The sequence below is a fragment of the Gaeumannomyces tritici genome (genome assembly GCF_000145635.1).
Source record: "Gaeumannomyces tritici R3-111a-1 unplaced genomic scaffold supercont2.1, whole genome shotgun sequence".
Classification (NCBI taxonomy): Eukaryota; Fungi; Ascomycota; class Sordariomycetes; order Magnaporthales; family Magnaporthaceae; genus Gaeumannomyces; species Gaeumannomyces tritici.
The window spans coordinates 3,716,825-3,727,651 of NW_008804545.1; the positions used below are offsets into that span (position 1 = coordinate 3,716,825).

Genomic DNA, 10,827 nt, shown 5'->3' on the forward strand with positions numbered 1-10,827 from the left:
TGGGACAGGCATACCTAGTCCGACTTAATAGCATCCAAGGCCGTGCGTGTTTTGATACTGGCAGCCCGGGCACTGAACGCATGGCGGAGGGCTTCTGCAACGTGTTAAGGAAAACAAATATAGAGCGTCCGCTACGATGAAGTATAAAATCTCAGGCAGGTTTAAAAAGAAGCACATACAACCATACCCACTGGAATATACGGGATCCCGTCCGCTTTCCGTGCATATAAGGGAATGGAAGGCTCCTCCAGCCCCGGAGAGGAAGGATCGACCCCAACAGGGGCGTGAATGAGAGAGAAAAAAAGGATGGCGAGCTTGGGAAAGAGAGCAGCACATTTGTGCTATTTTATTGCCTGCCATTTCCTTTCCCGCTATTCCCTTTCCTGTCCCGTCGTTCCCTTTCTTGCAAGTTCCCAAGACAGGTTTGCCGCTAACCTGTTACCGCCTTAATGACATCCGTCTCTATCTTTTCGATATCCGAGGCAGACAGCCTAGGGGCTGGTCCCTCCCGCGTATCACAGATCCAGCCAGTATACGGATCCTCATCCCGAGCCAGCCGCAGTTCCTTTCTAAATTTTTGCCGGATCAGGGCAGGGATGTTCCCCCGCTCGGCCATCCTTTTCTGCCGGGACTCGTACACAAACTCCATGGCGTGCAGGAGAGCGATCTGCGACGGAGAGCGGGGGACGAGCTCCTTCAGATGCTGCTTCAGGAGGAGGTAGAGAGAGATGTGCCGGTTCGCACTGCTGAGATATGTATCCTGCAGGCTCAGCTGATAGGACGCGGGGTAGAAACCAGCGACCTCCCAGTCGATGATGGCAGCAAGCTGGTATCGGGGACCCCCCTCCTCGCCCGTCTTGGAGGAAGGCCGGACGATGAGGTTGCGGGGAGTCAGGTCGTTGTGGCAGAGCACGGACTCTCCGGACCATTGCGCCATGTCGTGGTCCTCGACCGTGATCGAGCCCAGGTCTTCGAAACGTGACCGCAGCCTGGTTCCCTTCGGATCTGCACACGGCTCGACCTCGTAGGGAGGCTGCTTTGCTTCCCTCTGCTGCATCCGAGTGAGGAATTCCAGCAATGCCGGCCCGTCCGCCAGGAATCCTGTCCAAGGGCCACCTAGCAACGCCTCGGGCGGCAATCCAACGCCGCAAAGGCGTGCTCGGACTGTGTCGTCACTGAGCCGTACCGACTGCAGCCTTTTGATCGCATCGGCCAGAGAGGTGACAATATGGCGCTGGTCTGCCTCGCTCATCTCCTCCCAGACCTCCTCGAGCGTTTGTCCTTCCACATACTGCACCACGCAGAACTGAAAAGACCGGCCTTTGTCGTTGGTCGCAGCTCCGGTGGCGAGGATGTCTGGGATGAGATTGGGGATTTGTGTCGAGGCAAGTCGCTGCATAGCGGCCACCGTCTGCATCGAAGCGGACCCTTCCTTTTGGGTTTCCAAACGAACGACGCACGGAGCTTGGCCATTTGAGAACTCGGCTTTGAAGACGCACTTGTCCCAGTTTTGGAGGATAATTGAGATACGGGCTAGGGAATCCTCAGGGAAGATGGCCCTGAGGAGAGACGCATCGGGGGCGACGTCGCGATCGTTCATGGCCGCGTGGACCGACCAAGACGCCGGTGGCGGAGAGGCTGGCCGAGGTTCGGATAACAAGCAACGCACGGCGCAGTTCCGAAAGGCAGGACGGAAGTTCGGCAAGTGATATTGCTGGTAAAACTCACGGCGTCGTTGTTGCAGAAGGAGGGAAACGGTGTGTCCACACTATCCTTTTCGCGTAAAACTGAAGACGGTGTTACGGTTGAAACACAATCTCGTGGCACTGCCAACAAAGATTCTATTGGGGGAGAAACGGGGATGGGCTTTAGGACGGGCCCCTGTAGGCTGGCCAACAGTTGGAGTTTAGTGAATCACAATGATTCACCAGGCCCCCTCAATGCCACCGAGGCCAAAATTCCCCTCAGCGCATCAATATGCAAACATAAACAGAGATTGGCACTTCCCAAAGCTACACTTTCGAAATGGTCATGTGAGGTGTGGGAGCACAATGGCCCGGAGGCGTCAAGGGAGAGGGGTGATATATGCCTTGTCTGCCTGGTTCAAGCGTGTGTGTGGTTTGCACCTCCATGGAGCACATCTCCTTCACTGCCACAAGATCCTAGGTTAGGGATCCTAAGGGCACAAGTAATCAGAGCGCGTATCAGGGATATTAATGGAGTCCAGTTTCCTTTCTTAATAACGAGCCAGGGTCTTGTGGCCCACAGCATCCTCCTCTCGCAGAGCGGAGGTGGTGTCACGGTCAAGGACATATGCTAATGGCACTGCGAACGAAGATTATACTGCGGAAAACGAAAGGAAAGAAGACCACCATGTTCCAGGAGTCTTAGCTCTAGGACGGGCCTCTATAGGTTGACTAGCAGTTCAAATCCAGCGAATCACAATCACTCCCGAGACACTCCTTTCCATTAACCAGGGCCCGCTCAGCAAAGCAACCGGATACTTCCAGCCCCCCGTCAAGCCGGCGCCCGTCAACGGGCAGATCTACCCGTACTAGGCGGGACAGCTGAGCGACGGTATTATGGTGGGGCTCGTCTCGGTGGGCAGGGCGCAAACGCTGGGGGTTGACTTTGAGGATATGCATGGGCTTGGGTCGGGTACCTGGAGGTGGTCTGAGATGTTCACGGGGCGATCTGGCGCAGGCTCGAGTGTTTCGTTCAACTTGGCCCTGGACGGCATTGCTGTCATCAAGGCCACGAAAGTTTCGTCGCAATCGTCCCGTAAACGCTCGCTAGTGCAAGACTGATCATTTTTACGACAATAGCGTGATGTTTTATTAATGGGTGCAGAGCCCGATATTCGCCATGACGGAAGTTGGGCCACATGCATGGTATAACGTCTCACAACCGAGAGGCTCTGGGGGATAGTGGTTCAGAGTGAGTCCGCTTGACTACTAGCTGGCTATTTCGAGCAGCGAATAAAAGAATGCACCACGCGGGAGTGAATCTTTTCGTGCCTCTTGTCCGCTGTCGTCCTTGACCCACGATCGATACTGGGGCTACATACCTTTCTTCTGGGTCAATAAAAACGGGGAATGTTGCCAAGGAAGTTGGAGGTCAGAGTAGGCTCTGTTCCGGTAGGGCAATCCTTCTCTGAGGTCATATACACGTGTGCCCCTTCCCCCATGTGCTCGGTAGTGGATGCCCAGTCCTACAGCCGGGCCGCCCGATGCTTGGTGCGGGAAATGGCGCACCCATGGACCGGGGGCTCCGGCTCGGGCCAAGCCATGGTCTGGCCCACAACGGGGAGCATCCCCTTTTGTCACAAGCCTTCATCAATCGCAATTGATCACAGACGACTCCCTAGACCTTAGGAGGCTTGATGCATTTCGAAGGTGGGATGAAGCGTGTCGAACGACAAGGCCAGCAAAGAAAACCCGAGCCCACCCTGTCTGCCTAGAGCAGCCTGGACACTTCAGCATGCCACCGCGTGCTATTATGCTGCATATGGAACTAGTTGATGTATTTTGAGGGCAATTGGCGTCTGCAAGACGGCGCTGCCGGCTGCGCGCATGTGTAAAAAATGTCCTCCAACTCCCTCCACAGAAATTTGGCCTGAGCCCAGCATCCCAGGGACCAATCCGACAGCCAGGGCTGCGGCACCTGCCACTCCCTAATCGGCCCCGGAGGCGGCAGCGCCAGCCAACTATTCCGATTCGCGGATGTCTCTATGGTAAGGGGACAAAATAACGACCAATGGCGCCAGAGTTTTGCGTGAGCACCAGCTCGACGATGTGAAAAGCCACCGTTCAAGGGAGAAAATGCAAATGAGCACAGCCGACCCGAGATCCATTCATCTTCTCCGTTTCCGGTGGTCATCCTCCCACCACTACACCTACGACTATTGTGGACAAGATGCTGCCGCCGACAAGCACTGGACACCACTGGGGGCCTAACGACGGGGGCTCCGGCGATGGAGATGATGCCCAGAGCGACAACGCGGGCGATCAGGCTGCTCACCCTGACGGGGGAACGGTTGAAGAAGGCACGGGGTCGTTCGAGGAGCCTGGATCGTCCTCGTACACATGGTCCGGAACTGTGCCCGGCTCGGCCGTCGGCACCTCCCAGTACGAGGCCGACCAGGCCGGCACCCAGCACCCGGCCGGCGCCCAGTACCAGATCGACATCCGGCACCGGATCGGCACCCAGCACCAAGCCGGCGTCCAGAATCTGAACGACTCCCCAGCCCATCTTGGTGCCGACACCAGCTCGCCATCGGCTTTCTGGCCCAGCTGCGGGCCATCATCCGCGCTGTCTTCCCTTGTGCAAGATATCAGTGAAGGGCAAGCCGTGAATGCGAACGCGCAGCCCATGACACCGTATGTTTTGCCACACTCCGCCCACACTCCGCCCACACGCACGGCGGGCGGCCGGAGGGAGCGCAGAGCGCCTTGCCTAACGCAGATAGATTCACTCACCCAGGCCGGCTCTAGAGCGCCACCAGTGCGCCTTCTGCGGCCACAAGTCCCCCAGCAACAACAAGCTGGTCCGGCACACGCGAAACAAGCACTGGCCGTACCAGTACCGCTGCTGGTGCGGCGACAGATTTCCTGGCGGCCGCAAGGACAACTATCTGCGGCACTTCGACAAGCACGGGCCTCGCGGTGAGCATTGTACCATCGGGACCATCCGGTCGTCCATGGTCTGCGGATTCTGCGGAGGGGAGACCTACGATGCTGGCGCGCACCGGGACCACGTGCAGACCTGTGGCAATGGGTCGCGAGGAAGACCTCTGGGGAGTAATAATGGTGGCAAGTAGAGTTTCTACTCGAGGCTTATAGACTTTGCCTGGAGGGAGGGACGGAGTGCTCTTCAAAGACGCCCTGTGGACAGGCCATCGAACGGGGAAACATGGGAGACTCGTGACTGTCCGGGTTTAAGTCGAATTAGATTTTGCGCTTTCCAACATGTAGCATTCCCAATCTCCTTTGTATTTCTGGAATATCGGCCAGCCTAAGGCTGTTTTCCTTCTCGGATTTGCTGACTGGAGTGCTGCTTGAGATATACGTACCGTGTAGGAGCTTTTGCAGTGTGTGGGCATGCCGTTGGTGGCCCTTTCAGCGCCTCGAAATATGTGCCAACGTCTTTGGAGGGCGAATCTAGCGGTAGATGTTCTGCATGGCAAGCGAGGAAGGCACCCGATCGGAGGGCGTTTGCCAGCGCGGTTCTCGCATGGCCCGTTTGTAGGTGACCGCGGGGACGCAGCGCCCAAGCGAGGATCGAGAATATTCCCAAAGGGCACTTATACAGGGGCAGGATTATATAGATATCAAGATCGAGTCGACTCTGAAGAGATAGAGATTGTCACGCGCTGTTCCCTTTTCAAGGGGTTGTATGTCCAAGATTGTGTCGACAAATCCAGCTGGCTAACGGATCTCGCGATTTGACTGTGGTGGCGGCCCGTGCAGGTCTGTATGGACACAATGTGGGAAGCCGCGCAGGGTCCGGTATCGACGTCGAGAAGGTGCTAGGACAAGTGAGGTTCTCGGCTGTGAGGCGTTTCTTGGCATGGAAGTATTGCGCGGAATGTTAGTAGCAGAGAAACCTTATTAAGAAATAACACATCGCTTGTGGCCATCCTCCTATGGGACTTAGGAGAGGAGTGATGTTTGATGGGAACATGGGAAGAAGATGGTGGGAGCTTTATGTTATCCTTTTAACAACGAGGAGAAGGGAAAAGGCATCGGGAAAATATGGAAAGGGCAACGAGGAGCCATGAGGCAGACAGGAGCAGGAGAAAGGCAGCGGGAAACATATAGAAAGAGCAACAAGTAGCACCCAAATAGCATTCAGGATAAGGAAAAAAGGCAACCAGGAGCAGGAAAAGGATTAGGAAAAGGAGTAGGAAAAGGATTAGAATTAGGATTAGAATTAGGATTAGGATTAGGAAAAGGTAACGGTTGTGATTGGCTTCTTCCGGTGCCAAGTACGTTGCGTTTTTGGCGCGTTTGTGATTGGCCAGTCTCCTTTTGCCACTGGTGATTGGTGCCGCTTTCTGCACCTCACTGGGTCGCTGCATAGCATGTGTAAGTAATGGCCCAAGACACATCAAATGGCCTCGTGGCGCCCTCAGTCCTCAGTGCTGCTGCGACCCCGCATCAGCTGAACCTTTGCGCACCACCAAGCCCGGTGCGGTGTAGAAAAATAATCGATTGGCCATGACGTGGAAAAATTGGCCTCCAGCTCAAGCGGGCGTTATTACCCTGCACCACAAACCAAGGAGCCAATCGCAGGTCTCGGAGCAATGTAGCGGAGGCCAAAAGACTAGGCCGGTCTGCCCAATGACCCGCGAGGCATATTTTCCTGCGCCCTACCGCGACATGTAAGGACACATCTGCGACAGGTGCCTTTCGTCCTGGTAATCCTTGGCATTCCCAGTCCCGAGGCGTATGGTCTGGAATCTAAGGTGCCGGGTCAGTGAGCATAGTGACGCACCTCGGGCACGATGTTCAGAACGATCCCACATGTCAGCCGCGAGGCACTTTGGATCAGCCGCAAGGCATTCTCTCAAAAGGATCTACAGAGCTCATGTACTATAAGGGCAGCCTGTGGCACAGAATTTCCAGAGAGGTAGAGGAGAGAATACAGAACAATACCCTTGGTGCTGAAAAAGTCTGACAATTAAGAGTCTCACTATCTCAACATACCTTTGTGCCCAAAACCAGCATGCAAAAACCCCTCAATCTATTTTTCGGGACGATCAGTGCCACGAAAACATGTCTACCAACACCAACCGCATCCAACGGCAGGGGCCACGAGCGCTTGTCCCGTGGCCCTGTGCAATCCTCCTGTATATAGCCACCCACAGGAAATCCGGCCTTCGGCCTCCTTCCTTTCCTTCATCATCTTATAATACAAGCTGTAATAATTTGAACCACTACGTGCGTTTACAGGGACGTGGAGGGAGCATGGAAAAACATCAGGCAGAGTGGGAGAAGTCAACGAAGAATGTTCATGTCGGATATTTATCGTACGGCTTGTAACCCGCCTGCTTCATGTCCGTTCCATATCGATTATTGTCAACTACATTCGTCGCCAACGGACAAGTACCATAATTTAACGCTCTCCAGCTTGCATTGCGAGCAAGTTATTTTCCGGCGTGAAACTACCGAGCACATGAACGATGGAGGTCTGCGGCATCACCGTCACTCGTGGTGACGGCAGCGTCGATGTTACAAACAGACGTTCTACCCCTAGGGTAGGGCCGCCCAGTGGTGACTTGAGACTGGGGTGTCACGTGACAGTCAGGTGACACGGAGTTGGTGACAGTAGTCTGGATGCTTGCTCAAGAGGTTATCTTGAAGCTAACTTAGACTGGCTGATGCCAAAGCCTCAGTCAAAAACTATCTACAAGGAGAGTCCTCCGACCGTATTATACTTGTCTTTGCTGTTCCCATGCGACCCCCTGATCCTGGATCTGTGGCTCTGTCCAGAGATCCAGAGATCCCGAGACCCTGTCACGTAGCCAGTGTCGCGTGAGACCTGGTTCCTTGGTTGTCTATTCCCCGGGGTGCTTACCCCTCTTTAGGCCTCCCGCCACGGTCGTGACCGTAACAGTCGAGCCTCGGGGCTTCGGCGATACACGCCTTTACCAGACTTGAAATGCGCGTCGGTTGCCGAAAGACTGTAAGGTAGCAAAGAGAACTCTGCTCCAGGGCCCTATCACCATCTCCGCGTGTACTGTCAAAGCTGGAGTCGAAAGGCAAAAGGGATCTATTAAACGCCGCAAGGGTGAGCGAGCGGTTCGAATGATCCGATTTATGGAAATTTTCCTCGCCCTTATCCATCCACATCTGCGGCCCTCCCCCCCTTGTCCAATCGAATTCGAATGGGCGTTGCAAGCGGGTGGCATGGCTTTCGAATTGCCTGCTAGCAATTAACGCTTTCGTAACTTCTGGCCTCCTAGAGCTGGCCACCTCCTAGGGAAGTCGCCGCTGCTTGAACAACTCCGGCCAGTCGCGGCCGCCTGGGATCCCATTTGCTCTGAAAATATCCAAGTGCCAAAACATATGAGGGCCGAACTAGTACTCAGGTGGGTGACCACTGGGGAATCCTCGGTGTTGTATGTTTTTCTTTTTGCTAAATATATTTCCCCCTGGCTGGCATATTTGTGTCCATATTGCTCCAGCCATCCGCTAGGTGTGCACTGCGATGGATATGCTGCTCGTAGGCGAGTCCCTGGACCACGTCGTCGGTGCGTGGAGTCGTTGAGCCCCATCCGCCAGTTTGGCCGCGAGGTTGGCGGTATAATCACGCGCATCTGCGAGGCCGTGGCGGCCAAAGAGCTGGCCGTCGGCTGCCGCGTCTTCTGCATGATGAAGCAGGCATACTATACCTATATCACCACTCCTACCGGCTTCTGCACTCGCATCCCCGATAGTCTCGGATGTGGCAAGGCGGCACCGACGCTCATTCCGTACGTTACGGCGCTGCATGTGCTTGTCAACGGGTTGTTGTGGAGGTTTTAAGTTGCACAGTGGATAGGATCAACGCTGGGGGGCAAGGACGGTATTCAGCCTCCATCATTTTCATTGTCTTCCCGGTGCACATTTGAACCGCAGCGCAACCTGTCGCATATGTGTTTCTTTCCTCCCTCATATGGGTTGGACCTAGAAGACGACATGAGAGGGCCCGGCGAGGGGGCCTGCGACGGTAGCCGCCAGCGCCAGTGATGACGCCCAAGGTATCGCGCCAGATCGCAGTTACACCGAATCCGACTGGAGCGCTGCCGCCACCACCCGGATCCTTGCCAGGCAGCCGGACCTGATGTGAGCATTGCCAGGCAGCGAGTATGCGGTGCTGCCGACGAGGTGGCCGTCCATGCGCTGCGCTCCGAGTACTGCTTCCAGGTTGGCGCAGGATCACCGCCGAGGCAAGGCATTGCAGGGCTTCAGTCCCCCGATGTTGTGCCAAATACCCTCCAAAAGTTGCAGTCGGGTTTTGCTTAGTGTCAGCACCCTTTGCAAGACTCCTGCGAGATGCTTGCGGGCTTTCGAAACCTGTCAGACCATGTCAATTTCTTCAACCGTGAATAGCCTTATCTTGCGGCGGCCAACAGGAGATACAGCCACGTGTCCCTAGGAGGGAAGATATCTGCACAGTCCCCATTGGTAGCTAATGTCCCTATCTCGCTGGCGATACCTACTAGTCATGGCCACCACATGGGCCAACTCAGTGGAAGAGGTTGCGCTGGGAAAGCATCCGCGGCTGGGAGATGGACACATGATTTCGAGCCCCTACTCTATGTATGAACTTTCAATATTGGTGGGCTTCGTGGATCAAAGTCCAAAAACTCGCGAGCTTTCTACACGAGAAGCAAATAGACTTCAAGTTGTAGTGTTGGTGTCATCATGAAACCAGCTGGCGTGCGACGTCGAACCGACCCGCTGCTCCTCCAAAGGTCCCAGATTAAACGCCACAAAAGGCCTGCAGTCTTGGACGCGCAGCGATGCACAAGCCGGGCGTCGGGCTGTGGCGCACCCAACGGCCTAGTGGCTCGTCCCTGGGGCGCACCCGCGCCATAAACGGCTCCCCGGCCCTACCACGGCGGGACTATGATCCAGGCGGACGGCATCGCGCGCGCGCGTATCCATGGCGACAGATAACTCGGGTGTTTCTAGAAGGCTTCGCGCGAGGCTGTGTTTTTGTTCTAGCGGGCTTCTGGATGAGTTCGCTGCGGGTTGTTGTTTCCCGTCCGCGCGAGGGGCTTGCGTGCGTGGGCGAGCCAACCGCGCTAGGGGATCACTCCCAAGGGCGCGAGGGCGAACGGGATCGTGCTATGTGAGACGCTCTAGGGTCGGAGACCAGAAGCCAGATCTGAGACGCCGGCGCATGGTGACGTTTGCGGTTGGCCCGCGCCCCCCCGAGATCTGTGTGTCCTTCTTTTTTTTCGTTCTTTTTAGTGTGCGAAAATGAGACTGACGGCATGGACTCTGAGCTTACCGCTGACCCGTGTCCGAGCAAAAAGAGGCGTGCGCTTTCCCGTGTTCTGCAGGCAGTCCGTAGCCGCAAGCGCTGGACTGCAGAACCAAGTGCGTGCATAGCTACGACGACGACGGCTCTTGGTCGACGATTGGTGGTTCCGGAGCAAGGAGTCGCGGTACTAACTTTGGTAACAAGTGGCGAGGGTGCTGAGAGGCATCGAGCCATATCGTGTATAGAGCGGCTGGCTTACATCAGCTTAGAGACATAATGCTGCTCGTTGTGGGCTTGTGAAGTCCTCACGAAAAAAAAAAAGAAAAAAAACATGAACACATATGGCGGGGGAGTGAATGAATGATGTCAATTAGCTTTCGCGCGTCTATCCACGCCTCCTTAATTTTCAGGTCTATAGTGCGCGCAGAACAAACAAGCAGGCCCTGTCCTGCAGCGGTGCCAAAAACTGGCACGGCAGAGTCGCTGAAGCTGAAAAGGCCTCCCTCCCAAAGTGCTCGCACTAGCATGCTGGCGCTCCACGGTCGGACGCAAACAGAGTCGCATTGTAGCAAAAAGGCATCAAGTGAAACATGGGAGTTGACAAAGGAAAGGAGTTGGGGTGTTAAATCTTCCGAACCAGGTTGAGGGTCGGGTGGGCTGCCGGATAGAACGGCCGAAAGGCTGGGGCTCGGTCGGCCAACGGCGGGATGAGGAGACTGGGCTCTGGGGAATCATGTGGGGAGGGTACAATTCGTAAATTAACATGAGGGGAAACCTTTTTCTTCGAGGGCTCGTTCATGCGTTCGTCAGGAGGGGTGTCGTCAAGTAAAGGTGTAGTGGTGGTAAAACAGG

General features: G+C 55.5%; 4 protein-coding genes across 4 annotated transcripts; 3 read left to right on the forward strand and 1 right to left on the reverse strand.

Annotated features, from left to right (window-relative positions):
• Nucleotides 1-284: 284 nt before the first annotated feature.
• GGTG_01156 (hypothetical protein) lies at nucleotides 285-1,818 on the reverse strand. Its single transcript, XM_009218917.1, has one exon. It carries the CDS (start codon nucleotides 1,598-1,600, stop codon nucleotides 431-433), a length of 1,170 nt encoding a protein of 389 aa, XP_009217181.1. The 5' UTR covers nucleotides 1,601-1,818; the 3' UTR covers nucleotides 285-430.
• Nucleotides 1,819-3,822: 2,004 nt separating this feature from the next.
• Nucleotides 3,823-4,819, forward strand: GGTG_01157 (hypothetical protein; the record flags this gene model as incomplete). Its single annotated transcript, XM_009218918.1, has 2 exons — nucleotides 3,823-4,379; nucleotides 4,483-4,819. Exons 1-2 carry the CDS (start codon nucleotides 3,916-3,918, stop codon nucleotides 4,817-4,819), a joined length of 801 nt encoding a protein of 266 aa, XP_009217182.1. The 5' UTR covers nucleotides 3,823-3,915.
• A 359-nt stretch (nucleotides 4,820-5,178) lies between these two features.
• GGTG_01158 (hypothetical protein) lies at nucleotides 5,179-5,593 on the forward strand (the record flags this gene model as incomplete). Its single annotated transcript, XM_009218919.1, has 2 exons — nucleotides 5,179-5,239; nucleotides 5,469-5,593. 2 exons carry the CDS (start codon nucleotides 5,179-5,181, stop codon nucleotides 5,591-5,593), a joined length of 186 nt encoding a protein of 61 aa, XP_009217183.1.
• A 2,618-nt stretch (nucleotides 5,594-8,211) lies between these two features.
• GGTG_01159 (hypothetical protein) lies at nucleotides 8,212-8,528 on the forward strand (the record flags this gene model as incomplete). Its single annotated transcript, XM_009218920.1, has 2 exons — nucleotides 8,212-8,226; nucleotides 8,286-8,528. 2 exons carry the CDS (start codon nucleotides 8,212-8,214, stop codon nucleotides 8,526-8,528), a joined length of 258 nt encoding a protein of 85 aa, XP_009217184.1.
• Nucleotides 8,529-10,827: the final 2,299 nt, after the last annotated feature.